At 34.2% G+C, this 21,160-nt stretch overlaps 2 protein-coding genes across 2 annotated transcripts; one reads left to right on the top strand and one right to left on the bottom strand.

Moving 5' to 3' along the window:
* Positions 1 to 6,127: 6,127 nt before the first annotated feature.
* Positions 6,128 to 7,077, bottom strand: LOC123204286. Its single transcript, XM_044620897.1, has 2 exons — positions 6,834 to 7,077; positions 6,128 to 6,693 (listed from the first exon to the last, which is right to left on the bottom strand). Exons 1-2 carry the CDS (start codon positions 7,075 to 7,077, stop codon positions 6,128 to 6,130), a joined length of 810 nt encoding a protein of 269 aa, XP_044476832.1.
* Positions 7,078 to 9,801: 2,724 nt separating this feature from the next.
* On the top strand, positions 9,802 to 17,668 carry LOC123204474 (SPX domain-containing membrane protein At4g22990-like). The gene is made up of 12 exons (XM_044621144.1): positions 9,802 to 10,002; positions 10,169 to 10,230; positions 11,442 to 11,500; positions 12,046 to 12,166; positions 12,746 to 13,057; positions 13,426 to 13,530; positions 13,627 to 14,081; positions 14,392 to 14,693; positions 15,724 to 15,908; positions 16,702 to 16,892; positions 17,002 to 17,135; positions 17,256 to 17,668. The coding sequence occupies exons 3-12, from the start codon at positions 11,448 to 11,450 to the stop codon at positions 17,492 to 17,494; spliced, it is 2,097 nt and encodes a 698-aa protein (XP_044477079.1). The 5' UTR covers positions 9,802 to 10,002; positions 10,169 to 10,230; positions 11,442 to 11,447; the 3' UTR covers positions 17,495 to 17,668.
* The last annotated feature ends 3,492 nt before the right edge of the window (positions 17,669 to 21,160 follow it).

Here is a 21,160-nt window from a genome sequence, read left to right as displayed (position 1 = left end):
TTTATTGTTGTTGAAATGGAGTTTGAAAAACGAAGTTTGGAGGGTGAAACGTGGCCACACGAATGACTACACGGAATCGTGTGGTTGGGGGTGAAACTGCGTATTTCATCGTGTGGTGGGCAATATTAGAAATTAGAAAACTTGGTGGGCTGGCAAACTTACGGTCAACCCCCCGAATTCGTGCGGTGGACTCACGAATTCGCGAGGTTGACGCGCGAATTCGCGTGGTGGACACGCGAATTCGCGTGGTGGGCCAAATTGCTGTTTTTCAGAGTTATCCAGCATGCGTTTCCTCTGGTTAGAATCAGGGGGGCAGAATACAATTCTATTAAATTTTAGGGCTTTTTTGATATTTTTCATATGAGATTAAATTAAAATTTAACCATCTTAAGGTTTTTTTACGTGTAGAATTCGAATTTGATATCTATTTTTTCAAATAAGGCCTCTATGTATAGAATTGAATAATTTCTTCCATAAAATTTATATAAATTTAAGGCCAAACGACTATTTCCCACCCAAGGTATGCTGTAATGACAAGTTTCCCCCCTTTAACTATGGAAATACCAAACACCCACCCATGGCCAGTTAAATTTAACAGAACCCTAACGCCTGAAAATATAATTTCCTTTTGCCCCCCTAAAGTTTGAAAACAAAAATTTCCCCCCAGCCTAAGTTTAAGAAAATGGCAGTTTCACCCTAGGGTTTGGTTTTGAAATCTCCGGCGACCTCTCCGGCTCCGTTGCCGACGGCTTCTCCCTCCCGAAGAATCCTCTCCTTCCGGTGATCGGTTTCCTCCCATTTGGAGGCCCGATCGTCGCCGGAAAAGCGGTGGGAGACGAAGAACTTCGTCGGGGAAGACGATCGGGCCTCCAAATGGGAGGAAACCGATCACCGGAAGGAGAGGATTCTTCGGGAGGGAGAAGCCGTCGGCAACGGAGCCGGAGAGGTCGCCGGAGATTTCAAAACCAAACCCTAGGGTGAAACTGCCATTTTCTTAAACTTAGGCTGGGGGGAAATTTTTGTTTTCAAACTTTAGGGGGGCAAAAGGAGATAAAATTTTCAGGCGTTAGGGTTCTGTTAAATTTAACTGGCCATGGGTGGGTGTTTGGTATTTCCATAGTTAAAGGGGGGAAACTTGTCATTACAGCATACCTTGGGTGGGAAATAGTCGTTTGGCCTAAATTTAATATAATTGTAATTTAATTTTCATACAGGTAGCTGCACAAAAGAGAAAAAGAGACGAAAGCAAAGATGAACTGCGATTTCCTCTCGAAAAACACTTTAAGGCTCAAGTTACTACACGTGGATATAGAGATATTGCAGCCGTGATCAAAAAATTATTAACAGAGAGACAATTACAAATGTTTCGACGTACATGCTTCGGACACTTCCTAGAGTTTAAGGATAGTCGATTTAGTGGGGTCCTAATACATTCCTTCATCCTTCGAGCGGTAAATAAGGTGACTTCGGGAGAGGAGTTATGGTTTCGGGTTAACGACGTGGATGTCAGATTCAGTGCGTATGAGTTTGCTATTATGACAGGCCTTCGATTTAGTCATTTGGTAGATATCGATCTCTACATTCCATCGAAGGCTACAGATCGGATCCTCCAGACATATTTTCACGGCTGTAAATCAGTTACATATGCTGATTTGAGTCGTGTGTTCCAGCAGAGACCGTGGGGGGAGGATGACACTGATGCAGTTAAGTTAGCATTGTTGTTTTATCTTCACATGGGGTTATTAGGGGTGACTTGAGGAAAACAATTCCCCAGAAGATATTACAATTAGTTGATCATCTGGATGGGTTTAATGCATACCCATGGGGAGTACGAGTGTGGCAGATGACATATCGCTCTATATGCGATAACATCTCCCGAATTTCTATAGATTCCGGTCCGAAAAAGAAAAAGGAAAATCAGCTTAAGCAGTATGGCATTATGGGATTTCCATTAGCATTTCAGGTAATTATTATATTTATTAATTCAAACAAAAAATGAATGTTTAAAATAAAATTAGTTTAATATGATTGTAAATATATAAAATAGTCGATTTATATTGATATTGCAGTTTTGGATTTACGAGACGCTGGACTCGTTATTTCGATGGGTAGAGGAGTCGCCGTATGTGGGGGCCGCCCGAATGTTGAGATGGCACACGAAGGACATTCCGGGATGGGATTCTATCTCCGCTATCTTCACTGGAGATCCAGTAAGTACTAATTTATTCAGTATTAACATATACTCTGGATATGACAATAATAAATACTTAAAATAAATATCTTGTAGGATGATGTTAATTTTTCATTAGATTTATCTCCGGTTGAGAGAGATACGGAGTGGTATGAGGATATCGTCCGATATACAGGGATGTCGGATAGTCGATCTTCTTCGACGTTAGGAGGTGCACCATCGAGTCCTCGTGACGTTAGTTCTCCGATCGTTGCTCCTCCTCCTGTTGATGCTTCTGTTCAGCCCCCTTTCCACGTGCCCGATCAGCGACCCTATCGAGGAGCTTATATCACCCGGTCCCGGGCCTAGGCCCCCTACCACTGAGCAGATATCAGATGATCCTCCTACCACTCCATCAGATTTCTTCATTCATCACTTTGATGTTGCATTGGCTCGATGGGGAAATCTTATCTTAGATCGACTTACTGGATTAGAGGCTAGGATGGAGGATAGGTTTATTTGCATCAAGGCTAGGATGACTCTTATAGAGGATAGATTGAGTCGTATAGTGGATACGACGGCTCGTACGAAGGTCGGACACTCTCATCACCACACAGACACTGTCGCACAGGTAAAAAAGTTAATATTTTATAAGATATTTCATCTATTTATATACACAATCATATGTAATCTTATAATAATTGTAAATTATATTACAACCATCTCGGGACGATGGTGACAGAGTATCGACAGGGGCTTTCACGTTCCCGTCTCCACCTGTTGTCGATGTGAGTGTTAATTGCTTATAGTATTTTAAAAATGTTACTTTTGAAATAAATTTTAATATGTTAAAATTATTACAGCGTCGGTTATTTGATGAGAGACCATCCCAAGAAGATATGATATTGACTGTTGATATTAGCGATTATATATCATCGCATGAGGTTTTCTCGATGGCACCTCATACGATGGTTCAGATAATTAGAACGTCATTTTGAAATAAATGTTATATCTGAATTATTTGATTATATATCTATTAATCCCGTTAAATATAACTTTTTGATTAATTAATATTAATTGCTAATACTGATACAGGATGTCGGCGATGGATCACTTCACATGCGATCTTCTCCGTCGACGCCTTCTGTGATTATTCCGGTTCGTCAAACATAACTTATACAATATTATATCTCATTTACACATTTATAATTTGATTTATTCTAAACTTGTTACTATCGTCCTTTGTGACAGCGGTCTGACGTTTCTGCGGATGCACCGATTACGGATCACATTATAACGTCTGTTTCGACATTAGAGGTACGTACATTGTATAATGAATAGTTTGATATTTTTTGTTCAATAGTTTGATTTACTAATATTAAATGTTAATTTTGTCATAGGGTATTACCGATGTCGATCGATCACCACATGCAGATGCTCCGATTACGGATCCCATTGTGACGTCTGTTTCGATATTAGAGGTACGTACATTATATAATGAATACTTTGTTATTTTTTTGCTCAATAGTTTGATTTACTAATATTAAATGTTAATATTGTCATAGGATATTACCGATGTCGATCGATCACCACATGCGGATGCTCCGATTACGGATTGGGAGGAGGTTGAGGTGAAGTGCCAGAAATTTCTTCTATCATATGTTACATTTTTTAATTTCAACAGTTGTTTAACCTTTCTATCATGTTACAATAGGATCTTCGTTTGATCTATCTCAACACTCCAAGCAAAGGAAAACAAGTGATCGATATTGTTTCCCAGGATGATGAGGTCACTGATGATGTTGTTGAGATCACTGCACACGAGGACCAGGAGCAAGTAATTGAATTTTCAAGAGGTTTAATAACTTATTTTCATTGAAATAATTTATCATTCTATTTAGTCAATTCATTTATTTGAATACAGTCGGTCTCGAAAGAAAATATATTCGATATAGCTTCACTTGCGGATTCTCCAGCTATGACTCCAGCGATGCAGAAGGTATTAAAAAGTTTAATTTTTTAATAAATTTATTAAATTCGCTTGTAATAATTTATTATTCATTTTACCTAATATTTCATTTGTTTTGGAGTAGTATTTTCGCACAGTTCGTGGTAGGATTGTCAAGAAGGGACCCCTGATTCGTAGTCCATACACGAATCCTCTGAAACCACGTGGCCAACGAACGAGACCCGCTGTGCAGTTATCGAAAACCGAACGTGAGGAGGTTTTCAAGAAGTGGTATGCAAAGCCGAACATGTTCGAGAAACGTCATGTGTATGACATAGGTGTGCGGACCAAAATTGCATTTTGGGGTACACTCATGAACACCTCTGGATGGTTGTCTGACGAGGTGAGTTCACTTTAACAAATGAATTTCGTATTTTGGTTATATAATCCTTTTATGAGCTGATGACGTGATATCTTCTGTTTTTTCAGCATGTTGATTCGTTTTTAGGGTTACTACATCGACGCCAGCATGACGATACTACGAATGTTCGGCAGAATTGGACGACGGTTTTGAGTTGTTTTGTTGGATACATCCCTCATAAGTATGCGGCCTAGACGAGAGATCCAAATAGCTACCAGTTCCCTTCGCTCTTTACACGTATGGTGGATGCAGATTACCCACCTGAGTTGCATTTGCAACCTTGGGGTATGATCGATGAGGTTAGTAATCGAAGATCGAGTACATTTTCAAGAATAATCGATTAATATCTAATTACATTATATCAACGTGTGTAGGTTTTTATCCCAATAAACTTTGAGAATGTTCATTGGGTAGCAGGGGTGTTGGATTTGAAGGAGTGGAAGATTACGGTTTACGACTCCTTACAGAGTTTCACAGCTGACCCGGAGCTATTTAGGGAAAAGATGTTGGGATATATGTCGATGATACCGCATTTATTAGCTGTGACATCATGTTGGGCCGATTCGCGTCGGAGTCCACGGGACGATCCATTTGCATTGCATAGGGTGGTGGATATATCGCAGCAGGCGCCCCTATCAGGTGACTGTGGGGTGTTCATGTTACGATACATCGAGTGTTTAGCACTTCACCGCTCGTTATGCTTTAAGGGGGAGGACTCGTTACACCTGCGCACTCGTTTAGGCACGCAGCTATATTTTCAGGATATTGATTGACGGTTATTGTATATGTTATTTGTATTTGTATATATATTTCTTTATTCATTTCTATATATATTTATTTATCTATATATTGATTCATTTATATGTTCATAACAAATATATAGTTAAAAATACTTCATCAAAAAATTAAGAAATATGAAAAGACTGTAATTAAAATTAAATACTTGAGAAGAGTTGAAAAAGATAATTTGATAGTTAAGAAATTCATATAATAAAAAAAATAAAATAATATAATGATATATTATCTATATATTTTTTAATCGAATATGAGAACAAGATGTATAACAAAAAGGGCATTTATTTCATTATTACAACAAGTCATTTTATTTTTTATTTACTTTTGCACAAATAAATTCGTCTTAATTGTTTAATTTATTTTTTTAATTTAAAATATCATAATAAACTTGTTACAGAAAATGTTAATGTTAATATTTAAAAAGAAAAAATTCTCAAAATTTATCAACGAAAAATAATATCAAAGTTTATTAAATATTGAGAATATTTGCAAGACATATATATATATAAATTGTTTTCAACTTTCAATATATAGCCTTTATTAGGATTGAATATGCATGTGATTCGATATAAGGAATTGTGAAGCGTAATCGAAGGATCTTTGTAGACTCAAAATAAAAAAATCAATATAAAAAGATAATATTCGCAGTAACAATCAGAAACATTAGGTTTACAGAAACAGGTACAAGTACAACATTTATATTAAAATTAACATTCATGAACATCAGAGTTACAAAAACAAGTAGAAAAATAACATTTATATTAAAATTAACAAGTACAAATAACAAGTGCATTTATTTCCCATCTTTCTTCTTTCTTCCTGAACTTGATGGTACAGAACTAGGTACTAGAATAGGGCTTCTACAGTTTTGTCTTGTATGTCCAGGTTGATGACATCGGCTACAGATAAGTTGTTCAACAACCTCTCCTTGAGAAGGCAGTCTGTTTTTATTTGCTGGACGTCCTGCACGACGACGATGCACATATGGTGGGTGGATAACAGCTGCCTCCTCCGGATAAACCCACTCTGACTGATCTCCCAATGGATTGACTGCGTCTGCATAAACTGTTCGATAAAAAGTTGTGCTGTAGTATGAATGCACCCATTGAAGGCAGGTTGTAAGCTTCATATATCTGGCTACAGCAATAACGTGCATGCAGGGAATCTTTGATAATTGAAATTTTCTACAAGTACATGTATGCTCCGTCAGGTCTACCAGGGCATCATATTGGCATTGGCCACTACCAAGAACCTGGTATCGTTCAGTTGTTATAGGACGCACTTCTAAGTTTGATGACTTCCGTACACGTTTTACGATCTTATCTTCAACCCAAGGTGTGACTGGACTGGTACAAGTATCTGTAAATCATATAAATATAAATTAATCTGGTTAGTAATCAAGGATAAGTTTAGTAACACATATTTATAACATAGTATAATAGTGAATATGAACTTACTGGCATGATTTCTTCTTTCATAAAACCATTGCTGTAATGTACCTCTAATGAACTCGATCAGCATAGTAATAGGTAAACCTCGAGCATGTTTGACTAAGGTGTTAAATGACTCAGCAATATTGGTAGTCATTACATTGTACCTATGCCCTGGAAAATATGCTCGTGCCCATCGATCAAAACCCACTTCATACAAGTATGCAGTTGCCTCAGGGTGCAAACGGGACAGTGACTTCATGACCTGTTGGAATTCAAATTCAGTGTACGCCTTGGCTGTTTTCCAATACATCCATGCGACTTTAGCATTCTTTTTGTACTTGAACCGCATGTTACAATGGAGATGGTGACAACAATAACCGTGATGCACACCAGGGAAAACTTCAGCCAATGCAGAAAATATGCTGACATGTCGATCTGAAATGATGGCCAACTGAGGTACCTCACCAATACAATCCCGCAACTTCGTTAAAAACCAGCACCATGTGTCATGATCTTCCCTGGGACCAATCCCAAAAGCAAGCGGATATATTTGATTATTCCCATCTAATGCGACAGCAATAAATAGTTGACCCAGATATCGACCCTTTAAGAAAGCAGCATCAATACAAATAACCGGTCGAATATGATGTTGAAATGCACGAATACTACAACCGAACGCCATGTAAAAGTATTTGAATCGATCCTCCTCATCCGTTAGTATATGTGTCACCGTCCTCGAATTACAACGTTCCAAATTAAGGCAATACTCTGGCAGCAACATAAATGACTTTTCCGGTGTCCCCCTCAATGATTGAAGCGCCCAATTTCTTGCCCGCCATGCTTGTGCGTATGATATATCAATTTTATATCGGTCGGCGATATCAGCAATGATCTCCTTCGGTCGATAAATACGATCAACTAAAATGAATTTGGTCCTCAAAATCTGCCCCAAAGCTCGAGCACCTGCTTGCCTATGATGAGGTAATATCTGATTTCTGCAACATGTGTGATAGTTATCCAAACGACGTAATTCAAAGCTATCAGTTTCTCCCACCCTAACTGCCCGTGCACGCCATTTACATTCTTTGTTACGACATTCAAGAACCCATCTAAGCGTGTCTGATTTTTTCACTCTAAATTGATATCCCCTACGAAGTGCGTCTTGAGTTATCGCATCAATCACATGTTGTTTACTAGGAAATAATGTACCAACTTTTGGAGAATCAGTATCCGTCGATGCTTTAGAGTTTCTAGATGTAGATGGTTGATTAGGAAAAGGTGGTAACCAATGAAATGCATCAGTAAGAACATTCCCATCAACAAGATTTATTTCTGGAAAATAACTCGTACCTCCAATATCGTTATTACCATAGGTCTTCTCTTCAATCTCTGGTTCTTCGATTGGAATATTATGTTCAACCTTTCCATTAAATTCACTCCAGTCTGGAAAAGTTGCTTCGCCCCCATTAAGGAATTCTTCTGCGTGATACAATGCATCAACGTTAACTTCATTTATATGTGCAAAATCTTCCTCTAAGAATTCTTGTTTCGAATTGATCTAGATATTTTGCATCTCTTCTACACCAATAGTTTGATTTTCTGGATAACTGCTCGACTCACCACCTTGAAAATCTTCATTCGCTTGTTAAGTCTCGTAACTATCATCAGTAAATGTAGTTATAACAAATACTGGAACACATTCTTTGAAGAGGTTAGATAGACCGTTAAGAACCTCAACATCTTCATCATTCGAAATTTCTATTGGAACACCGTCGTCGAGATGCCTCGGTTTCATGCTTAACTGAATGTTAAATATCCGTCGATCTATATTACACTTGTCGCTCACTATTTCGATTAATTCTTCGAATGATGTGTGTTCTGGAATTTTAATCAATTTCCTATTACCTCCAACATATTTTATAACATTATCACCCTTTTCTATCCAATTTCCCCCATATCTAATTGAAGCATATCCAGCCATTTAGATTAATCCTACAATAAAATATATAATCAACATAAATAATACGACTGAAAATAATATTTACATATGTCTATTACATAATTATTCCTATTCCATAATTCAATTATATATTGTGACTACTTAAATATATCATATTTTGTTATTAATCTTTAACAAATAATAATTTAATTTAAAAGGATAGTTTTGGTATTTAAGAGGATATTTGGGGCATTTTCGTTAAAAATTTTTAATATAAGGGTATTTTTGTTAACTCCTAAAATTTGGGGGTAAATTGTATATTGCCCAAATCAAATATATAATTAACATAAATAATACGACTAAAAATAGTATTTACAGATGTCTATTACACAATTATACCTATTTCATACTTCAATTTGACAAAATAATATTATTAAACATATCCTAATAATTTATTATATAAAATATCACATATAATTACATTATTGATAAAATAATAACGATTGAAGTAATATCATGTTATCCTATACTACTATAATATTTAAAACATAACCTATCTAATTTTTATTATTTTACATATTACATACAACTATAATTTATTATATAAAATATCACATATAATTGCATTATCAATAAAATAATAACGATTAAAGTAATGACAGGGATAAATACCTCGTAATGACGAACTTTTCTCTTCACGCCCGAAATCTTGAACACGAACTTAATTCCTCTCTTCAGAAATCTCTCTCAGATATGTTAAAAATGAAGGAAGATATGTGATTTATATAGAAATAGAGGAAGGGCAGTTTCGGTATTATTTTGGGGCATTTTGGTTTAAATACTTTAACTTAAGGGTATTTATGCTTTGACCCCAAAATTTATGGTAAATTTGTTTATTACCCTTAAATAAAATAGTAATTAAATTAGAATGGTAGTTTTGGTATTTAAGGAGATATTTGGGGTATTTTCGTTTAAATACTTTAATTTAAGGGTATGTATCTTTAACCCCAAAATTTGGGGTAAATTATTTATTACCCCACTAAAAAGCGCATTTATTTAAATTTCCCTAGTATAAATCCCTGCCATCACTACAAAAAGAACAGGCGTATGCCTTCCGCCTTCTTTTCACTTCTTTATTCCATTATTGAGTCTCAATCATTAATCCATTGACATACTATTAGACTTAGAGCACCAATCAAGCGAACTGGTTGTGAAATCATTCTGTAAAGTTCCTCTCAAAAGAAGATCCCCTTTCTCTGAAAGAGATAAATTCCAACGCCGCTGGTTTTGTTTGAGGTATATCTTCTTTTTTTCGCTTTTTAGATTCGAATCCATGTTTTACGTGATTTATGAAAAAACACCGTTTAAATCCGTTTTTCTGTTTTATGAATCATTCACGTGCTTCTTGTTTATGTTTTTGAGAATTTGTTGTGATTTCTCTTTATTTTGCTTTTTGGTTCAGCTGTTCGTTGATGGTCATCTAACCTTTGTCTCGCTTAAGAGAGCTTCGACTTTCGCTTCAAGGTAATGCGTGATTCATCTTCTGTTTGGTTGCTGCGTGGGGAAAATGAATTGAATATTTGAATTGTATGATTTTTTTTTTCGTTCTCTATACTTGTAGGAATTGAGGAGGGATTAGTTTTCATGTTCTATTTTCTTGAGATTTTCTTGGAAAACAAACATAGGATTACTGAGAACCTCAGCTGTTGCCAGATTTTTTTTTCTATTTTTAAACTCTGCAGTTGCGAATATTTATTTGAGTATATTATTGGAAAGTAGCATACCTCTTCTTTTGTTGTCATTAAAAATTAATTTTAGTGATATACTTATTATTTAATATTGTTTTAAATCGGGGTTATTAGTTGAGGTTACTGAACTGGACTCGCAACGATTGCGCTGACTTGTCAAACTTGGCGTTTTGCGTACAGTATATTAAACATTGCCAGCGGTGACCATGATTAGACACACATGCTCTAAATTTTGTATCAGTGACGTCGGCTGAACACTGTGGAAGGCATAAGTTGACTGTTTGTATGATATGCTCTTGGAGAATATTGTAGTCTGAAAAAGTTGGGTTATATATGTTATAATATGAAATTGTGCATTAGTCAAAATCTGTTTTGTCTTAGAAAACAATTTCTCTGTATCAACTGATGTCAGTGACACCATTTTTAAATTTTATTATGGTATTAAGATAGTTTTTATTGCTTTGAAATCATCCTGAAATGTTAAGGGATGGGAAGCATTACTCATGTCAATGTAAAATGGAGCATCTGGCTTAGTGCCTGAATAAACAGATTCCTGTTGTCTCTTTTACTGTTGATTGGACTAATATGATTCATGTCATTTGGAAAATAATGAATTGGTTTTAAAAAAAAGGTGTATGATAGGAAGATGTATGTGAATTTTGCAGTGTTTTAGTGTTACAAACTATACTCTTTTGACTTTGCATAAAAAGATTTTTAGGATTCAAAATATTGCACCGTCAAAAGGATCAAAATATTACTTTTCCGTGATTGTGGTTGTTCCTTGTACACCTTTTTTTCTGGTAAGACTCATTAATCTTGGGTGATACATTTGGTATTGAGACGAGTTTTATGGTACAAAATACACAATTACAATGAATATTAATTCTTTCCTTATTGTCTTTTAAGCCAGAAAATTTTTTCTTTTCCAGTAATGTTGCTGGAAGTTTCTTATTTTTTCTGACTAAATTCCATGTACTATAAATGTAGTGAAAAATGGTTGCCTTTGGGAAAAAGTTGAAGGAAAGACAGATTCAAGAATGGCAAAGGTATGTTTCATATGTTGATATTCATAATTCATTCCAGGTAGCATAAAATGCTTCTTTCAATAAAGGAGAAAGATGCATGATAAAATTTTTCTTTGTTTGGAGATTAATACTTTGTCTTCTAATATTTACCCCCTTTCCAATAGGAAGGAATGATGTGACTGCATATATTTGTTCACCATATTACTGCTTTAGTATAGATAGATTTGATTGTGATTATGAGTCACATTGTATAGTCTAATCAGAGTATCAGATTAAGTTCTTATTCTTCTGAAAGAAGAAAGAATAAAAGAAGCTGTTATTAGTCTGCCTGAGCATGATGCATTTATTGGTTTCTATGTCTTTCTTTTGTTTGTGTTTGATGTTTCACTTTTAGAATCATGACACAGACAATTACATCCATTCGGACATACACACAGAAAGAACTGGGGCTGCTTTGTTATTATTTCACTTATGTGAAATTGTGAACTTTTGCTAGCCTATCTGTGGATAATATTATATTATATTATAATATTATTGTACCATGCTCATAATTTTATTTCTTTCAGATACTACATAAACTACAAATTAATGAAGAAGAAAGTAAAACAATATGGTCAGCAGATACAAGTTGGAGCTCAAGATCGCCGCCATGTTCTCAAGGATTTCTCAAGAATGCTAGATAATCAGGTATGTTGGAAGTTAGGAACCAGAAGTGCTATATTAGCATACACACGCAGGTGTTCTCTGAGGCTGTTTCAAAAATTTATGTGATAAGATTGAATTGTGTCATTAGCATTGGTACATTTAAATGTTCTTTCTTTGTATCAAGTCTACTGTATGTTGAAGTTATCCTACTAAGACTTATAATTAATATCCCCTTGTTATTCTCAACATTAAATGTTCTCTTGTGGGTTGGTTTTTAAATTAGACACTCAACTTGTTTAAGTTTTACTTTAAAGTCTTATGTACTTCCTTGGAATTACTTCATTGAGTTGTCTGTTAAGGTCAATAGATAGTTATGTAAAAAATTTGTTGTTATCAATTAATATATTATATCTTAAACTAGAATTCTAATAATAGATTGGAGCTGGCCACACTTGGCATGGAATATTTTTTGACATACTATCACTGATATGGATATGGAGATCATAAATTAGTAGGTAGGAGGCTGACCTTTGGGTTTGCTCTAACAGATATCATGGTCAACCTTTGTAAAGGCGGTATATGAACAATATTTTCATGTACTTTCTTGTTCTTACAATTCAGATTGAGAAGATTGTCCTTTTTCTGTTGGAACAACAAGGTCTCCTTGCTAGCAGGTTAGCCAGGCTTGGGGAACAACATGATGCTCTTCAAAAGCAGCCAGATATATCCCAAATAAGTGAACTACGTGAGGCTTATCAAGCAGTGGGACATGATCTTTTGAAGCTTCTCTTTTTTGTTGAGATAAATGCGGTTGGTTTGCGCAAGATACTGAAAAAGTTTGATAAACGCTTTGGGTATAGATTCACTAATTACTATGTCAAAACTCGTGCTAATCATCCTTACTCCCAGCTGCAGCAAGTGTTCAAGCATGTGGTAATACATACAGTCTATCTCTTCCATGAAAGTTATTGTTTTAAATATTAAAAGTTGGATCTCATTAATTAGTACTGCTAAAATATTAGAAAAAAAGAGTACATTCTTTGAAAATTGCAAATTTTGGACTTTTAGTATTTATTGGAAGCAATATTTAAAAGTCCAGACTTCACTGAAATGCAGACATCAGCAATTGAGGATTTGCGTGTTTATACACATGCAATTGATTAGGTTTTTCCATGAAACTTCAATTCATGATTTCATTTGAGTTTGTAAGTTTTGGGGCATGATAAGTAATGTAGGGTCTGAATCAGCCTCAAAAGTTATTCTTCTCCTGAATGTTTAAGATAAAAACTGGAATTTTGTAGGGATTTGGCGCTGTTGTGGGAGCCATATCTCGAAATCTTCATGAACTTCAGAATCGCCAGGGAAGCTACTTATCCATTTATGATCAGCCTCTTCTTCCACTCCAGGTTGATACTAGTAATTCAACTTGTATAGATGTCAGGTTTCTTTCTGACTGTTCTCTTGCACCTATAGCACTCAAAACCATGCAATTTACCTTGCAGGATCCTGTTGTTGATTCAATAAAAGCAGCTGTAGACAGGTTAACTCACTCAACAAATTTCCTCAACTTTTTGGCTCAACATGCACTTATTATGCAAGACGAGCTACCTACTCCAGTTGAGGAACATGTTGATGATCAGAGATATCATTTCATGTCACTTCTCTTGAACTTAGCAAACACATTTCTTTATATGGTCAACACATATATTGTTGTCCCTACAGCAGATGACTATGCTCTGAGCCTTGGAGCTGCTGCAACGGTTTGTGGTGTTGTTATTGGGGCCATGGCTGTTGCGCAGGTGTTTTCCTCTGTGTATTTTAGTGCATGGTCAAACAAATCGTACTTCAGACCTCTTGTATTTAGCAGTATTGCTCTGTTCATTGGAAATATTTTGTATGCAATGGCCTATGATCTTGAGTCAATAGCAGTTCTCATAATCGGTCGTCTTTTCTGTGGGTATGTGCTCTTTTTTTTTTTTTTTTGCTTTGTTTTATTCTCTGATAGACAGCACCAAGATTGTGTTTTAGTGCATTTCATCAAGACAAATTCTATCCTTTTTTAATTTCTAATCCATCAACACAATTCTATCCTTTCTTAATTACTTATCTATCAGCACAATTATGTCACTGATGTGACATTTTTATAGATTTAACATTAACTTAACTCATTTGCATCATAATAAAAGTTTTTATCCAAACAGTAAGATAGAGGAATATATCTAAGTTTAGCTCCCCACTTTCTGCTGATATTGTACTTCAATTTTCAGGTTGGGATCTGCAAGAGCTGTTAACCGGCGTTATATCAGTGACTGTGTACCATTAAAAATCCGCATGCAGGCATCAGCAGGTTTTGTTAGTGCCAGTGCACTTGGAATGGCTTGTGGTCCTGCTCTAGCTGGCTTACTTCAAACTAATTTTAAGATTTACAAGCTTACATTCAATCAAAACACGTTACCCGGTTGGGTTATGGCTGTCGCCTGGTTTATATATTTAATATGGTTGTGGATCTCATTTAAAGAACCTTCTCATGATATCGCAGAGAATGATAGACCACATGAATCAAATGGAGGTGTGTGAACTCCATTACCTGTCTTTTTGGCTTTGATATATTCTGAATAGATGCATTATTTCATAGGATGTTTATAAAATCATTTACCTTGGATTCTTGTTCTCTTGAAATATTTTTTTGTGATTAATGAAATAGTTTTTATATGCTGAAAAACATTATTAGAGTTCATCAAAACTGCCGTCCTTTTTACTATAGCATTTGTATTTGTTTATTAATTTCATTTGTATTCTTGATATAAGAAAATTTGATGGGTTTTGATTGAAGGTACTAAAGTTTTGAAGGGAATGATATAATCTTCTTCCACCAAAACTAAAAGTGTATTACACAAAATGTTGAAGTCATTCTGATGGTAGTTCATTTTTTATTTTTGAGACTGGTTACAAGTGCAGCTAATGTAATTCAGTTGGTCCATAGGGGTATTTCATATTATAATCTCTTCTCTATTAAACAAACTGCAAACTGGCATTGTCATCTATAGTTTAATTCAAGAATTATAGTTGCTTCAGAAAGTCTAGGATGGATCCCTGATTGCAGAATACTGGCCCCCTATGAGTTTCAAGCTTTGTGATTTCAAAACCAGATCTATGTTAATGAATGTGCAAAATCAGTTTTAAGACACTGTTATATGAATTCTGATAACATTCTTGTCCAGGCTGATTAGCAATGATTCTGCTTTAAGCTGTCTAGAGATTGTGTTCCCTAAAGCTGCTACGCTGAATGGGACCCTTCATGGAATTTTAACATTAGGCTGAAGGGTCATTACCAGTGAGATAATGGAACTATTAAAATAGTTGGATCGTGGTACTAATTAAAATGTGGCCTAAAGGTAGTCTTATGGTGTTATACTTAGGAGAAACATGGTTCTACTGCAGGCATAGTTTGAGCTGTGCCATTCAGCAAGTTTTAGTTAATCACTTGAAAGTATTTTATCTAAAACCACCTATATCTTCGCTTTAATTCATTTTATAGAATTTAAATTTTTTCAATGCATAGAAATTTTAATTTTTAATTTTAACCTGATAAACGACAGAATCAGTGGGAAATAATGAACTTGAGAAAGGTCTCAAGCAACCATTGCTCATAACCTCTGAAGACAATCAACAAGATGAAGATGGTGACCCAGAATGTGATGGAAGTGAAGAAGGTCCTGAGGAATATCATGGACCAGCCAATTCGATTAGATCAGCATATAGACTACTTACACCCTCTGTTAAGGTATGTTGATTTACTCTAAAAGTCATTGAACTTTCCAAAACATTGAAATTCAGCTCACTGATTTTCAAAGATGACATTATTGCGTGGAAAGTATGGGGGTTTACTTGGATAATTAAATAAATCTGCTCATTAAACCACAAAATGTCTTCACTATATAGAATTGTCATTCTATCCATATAAAGATAAGCTATCTTGCCCAAATTTGACCTGCCATTGTTGAGATTTGACTTGACCGCTTTTATATCAACTTTGTTTCTATCTTCATTGACTTATAATCAGCTGGATATTGTAATTTAGTTTCAATATTATGGAGTATGAAAATTCATCAGTTCAATTATTACCAGACATAATAGCACAATTTTTTTATATTATTTATAAGCTAATTTATTGTGATGTAAAAATTTATTGGCATAAGATACTCACAGAGCCTGGAAGTGAGTTGAGAGGGAACTGAGATCTTGCATTAATGAAAATCTAACTAGGAGATTAGATAGTTTTATTGTAATATAGGGCAAAATAACTATGGAACTATAACTTCTTGAAACTTGAACTGAGCTAAAGATGATTGATGTCTTTGGATGAAATCTGTTTTCCTCTTAATTTATAGAGCCTCACATAGAGCTTAAGGAAGTTCAAGCCTAGTGATCTTCTGTTTGTTATCACGGGTATGCTTGGTTTCATTAATTGAGCTTACTAGCCTCAAATTTTACGTGCTTCTAATTGCAGATTATTTAGCTTCAAATTCAAGATATAACAATTCACAATCTCTGACTTAACCTCATGTATCTTCCAGGTTCAATTGTTGATATATTTTATGCTCAAATACGTGATGGAGATTTTACTCTCTGAATCTAGTGTTATTACCTCATACTATTTTAATTGGTCTACAAGCACCGTGGCAATTTTCCTTGCATGTCTTGGCCTTACTGTTCTTCCCGTAAATATTATTGTTGGAAGCTACATAAGCAACATGTTTGAAGACAGGTAATGTGTCAGAATAGGCATCTTTTTTATATCATCTAGCTGATATTAAATTTGGAATGTTCTTTTATCATAATCTACTAACGTCTTACTCTCTTTGATGTGGTTCCAGGAAAATTTTGCTGGCATCCGAAATCCTAGTTTTGGTAGGCATTATCTTCAGCTTCAATGTTATAATTCCGTACTCTGTGCCACAATATGTCTGCTCAGGACTTATCTTGTTTGTTTTTGCTGAAGTACTTGAAGGTGAGATACATATTTTTTTTTCAATTATTATTAAGCTACAAATGGAATTCAGAAAGACAAAAGCTAACGAAAATCTTCTCGAACAAGTTATCTCATGATTTTTCACTATAATTGGTCCAGGCGTGAACTTGGCGCTTCTCTCTCGAGTGATGTCATCCAGGCTTTCTCGAGGAACCTACAATGGTGGGTTACTTTCAACAGAAGCCGGGACAATAGCCAGAGTTATTGCAGATGGAACAATAACCCTAGCTGGGTACTTGGGTGAGAGCAGTCTCTTAAATATCACTCTAATTCCTTCACTCCTTATTTGCATATCTTCCATTATTGCTACCTTCATTACCTACAACTCTCTATATTGATTCGGGATGTGGCAACAAATCCCCGCCTTCTTCTCCTATTACTTGAATTTGTTAGCTATAATATTTGCCTTCGATTTTATTTTTGTAAGAAGTAGAGCTAGTTCATTGATTATCTTCAAATGGATTTAAATTTGATTCAGTTTGGAAAGATAAGTTAAACACAGTTAGCTTTAATTTTTTTATCCAAAGGTATGTCTATGTACTTCTTAAGAATATGTATAATTCGGTTTAAATTGTACAATTAAACCTAATCGTTTAAAAATTACTATCTTAATTAGTTTGATTTGTAAAATTGTTTGATTTAGGTTAAAATTTTTCAAACTGTTTTTTTTTTAGTTTGGATTATGGTTTAAGCGATTTTCAAATTGAACCAAATTGTAAATCGTATTTTTTAAAAATGTATATGTATAACTATGTTTAATGGAATTTTTCAATAAATGATTAAGTGTATAATTTGTTTTTTCATATTTATTTTATTATTTTCTTTACATGTATATTTTATATTTATTTAACACATATATTATGTTTTAAAAAATTATAATTCAATCAATTTTATTAAATGATATATATTTAGAAATGAATAATTTTAAAATGTTGAAACTATGGTAGTTAAATTGCATATTGTATCATATATCGAAAATTTAATTTATCATATCTTATATTATATCGTATAATACATTTTTTAAAAATTAAAATAATAAAATACTAATAAAATATTTTATTGATACATTATCATTTTGAAAAATATTATAAATAATTTCAACATTTTAAAATTTTTCATACACAATTCTACTATACACTATCTTTTTCTTTAAAAAATGTATCAATTAGTATTGATAATATGTATCGTATCATAGAATATGTATTATATCGTACAATATGATTATTTTATCGTATTAATTTGATACATTTTATTATATGTGTTGTTTTTTACATGTATTGTATTATATCAGAATATGTATTATATATAATAAAATATCGATAACTATAATTTAAACCATAATCTAAACTAGAGTAAATTGTATTTTTTTTTCAATTTGATTTGGTTTAAAGAAATACTTTGGACGTATTGCTTAATTTTTAAAACTAACGGATGGATAAGTGTATTTATGGTTCGTTTGAAAGAGGTCAAGGGTTTAAGGTAATTATGCTATGGGTTGAAAAAAGTGAGATTGGTGATAGGGACTCTGGACTCTGGACTCATTATCTAAATATTTTACTTAAGAATGGAATGATAAAGAGTATACTCATCTTCATATTGCAGTATTTGTTTTGCACTCACCTTTAACGGAAGAAAAGGGTGACCAATTACATCAAAGATCACTCTTTTTGATACTCGATTTCCCAATTTTGAACATGAGAATCTTGGCACAGTCCAAATCACATTTAATGCAGGAATCGTGATGGCGATATTATTTCTAAATTTGTATATGTCACTACAAGATCCACAACTTTGTAGTGCCCTAAAATTTCATATCTAAGTCATTGGTGTTGTTCCCCAAGGTCAGACACTTGTGATCACTATTCATTACTAGATGGCATACAGAGTTCAAAATCATTCTCTGGACATTACACACTTGAAGCCTAAGATGTAATCTTTTTGAATGTAGAAATAGATCAAAAATTATACTGTACACTCGTTCCAAAGTAGATGCCAAAGGAAAAACTTGAAGAGTTTATTCCAAAAAAATGGTATACTGCCTACAAATAGATACAACAGGTTACAACACCATGCCAACCCATCCAATCTACAGATCCACAATACAGTAGATCTTCTAGTGGAAGGTTACTTATATCCTTCCAAACTTTCAGGAATACTACTTCAACATTATCCTTTTGTTTTCCATTGCAATTTGCATGTGAGGAAATCTTTGAAGAATCAAAAGAGAAAATTTGTGGCTTTACCCCAGAAGGACAAACTATCTATCTACTCAAACCTCATGATTCAGACAATCATAATTGTAAATATGTTTCCTGTGTTGAAAACTCATATCTTTTTCATCCTTTCAATAGGCAAAAAATTGAGAAATTCAGACAGACCTTAGTTCAAAAAAAGTCAAAAGTCAACCAACATGATCTCTTCTACCAGCGTTATAAGGCAAACATACTTTGATATGATCTCTTTAGAGATTTGTCCGAAAAAATTGATTTTGTTGTTTATTATGGAAGATCAACCAACTCCTCCACCATTAGGATAGTCAGACAATTATTTTGAATCAGATCCAAAACCAAATCATCTTTCTCCAAAAAGACAGATATTTGTCATTAAGGTGTCTAAACAGAAACCAAAGAAGTATTCATTTCAATGAAAACCTAAACAACAAAGTGCCCACCTTCCCTGTGTTGCTATGTTTTAACCATTTGAATTTCTATCTCTTAAACAAATAATAGATCCAATTAATAAAACAACACAAGTATGGAAGGTCAAAAATCCATAAACGATCAATGTAGATGGAACTTAATAACAGAGCAACCTAGCAGAATTTGTTCTGAATTGGCAATCTCAAAATGTTGTTGCCTAAAGTCAAGTGTTGCTTGATATAAGTCAAACCACAAAACGCATAGAGCAAAAACTTGATTCTCAAACTCCAAGATTTCGATTTTAATCCTGAAACAGAGATTTACGACTCTTATAGGGCTCTAGTTTTCTACTTCAGGGTCATTCCGAACCACAATCTCTTATAGAAGTGAAATTACTTCGGCACAAATATAACAAAACAATCAAGGTGATTGCACTCATTAACACAAAAGCAGCGTCTTCAATCCTCAAACTTGGTGTAATTGCCCCCTCATATTGGAAGTCTCATAGAAAGCTTTTTAGGGTTGTCAATAACGAAGTATTTGTTATCGAAACTATTAGCAAAATAATAATAATTCAGCTATTTCCTTTAGTATATGTCAACCACAAATTCTTGGCCTCTGATCTTCAACGAAAAGATTCAATAATTGAATTTGATCTGATTCAAAAATTCTTTGACAAGAGGATATTTTTGAAATTCGATGGATTATAGTTTTCCAACAATTCTTGTCATGGAGTCATACTCCGAACTACTTTACAATCTCACCAATTAAAGTATTGTAACAGCAAAGTATTGAAGAATCATGTGGACAAAGTCATTCAGAATTTCTACAAAAATGTCAACATTCTTTGTGAAAATGACCAAAATTCTATATCATGTTGCCTTTCAAAAAAATGAAGATATTAATCTGACCAACGCAAGTCATAAAGACATTAATCTCGACTTTCTCCACCAAACTAAAGAAGAACTTCAAAAACTTCAGCAAGATGGACTAATTGAAGCAACTTAGTCTCAATGGACATGTGTTGCATTATATATCAACAAAAAAGCATAACAAATTGAGGAAAAAATGTGTTTGGTAATCAATTATAAGCCATTAAACTCGTTTATGCAAGATGATAAGTTTTTTATCTCAAACAAGTAGTTATTTTTTCTCATTCTAGCAACTGCAAAGATATTGTCCAAATTTAATCTCAAAGTAGGATTTTGGCAATTTGGTGTTCACCCAGATGATAGGCACAATAGTGCGTTTAATCTTCCTAGATATCACTTTCAGTGGACTATTATGTCTTTTGGTCCTAAAACAATTTCCTCATTATTTTAGAAGATGATGACACAAATCTTTGCTCCTCTTCAAAAAAATGTT

Source organism: Mangifera indica, chromosome 20 (assembly GCF_011075055.1).
Source record: "Mangifera indica cultivar Alphonso chromosome 20, CATAS_Mindica_2.1, whole genome shotgun sequence".
In the NCBI taxonomy this organism is placed as follows: domain Eukaryota; kingdom Viridiplantae; phylum Streptophyta; class Magnoliopsida; order Sapindales; family Anacardiaceae; genus Mangifera; species Mangifera indica.
The sequence above is the reverse complement of the archived record's forward strand: the minus strand, read 5'-3'. Positions and strand labels throughout refer to the sequence as shown.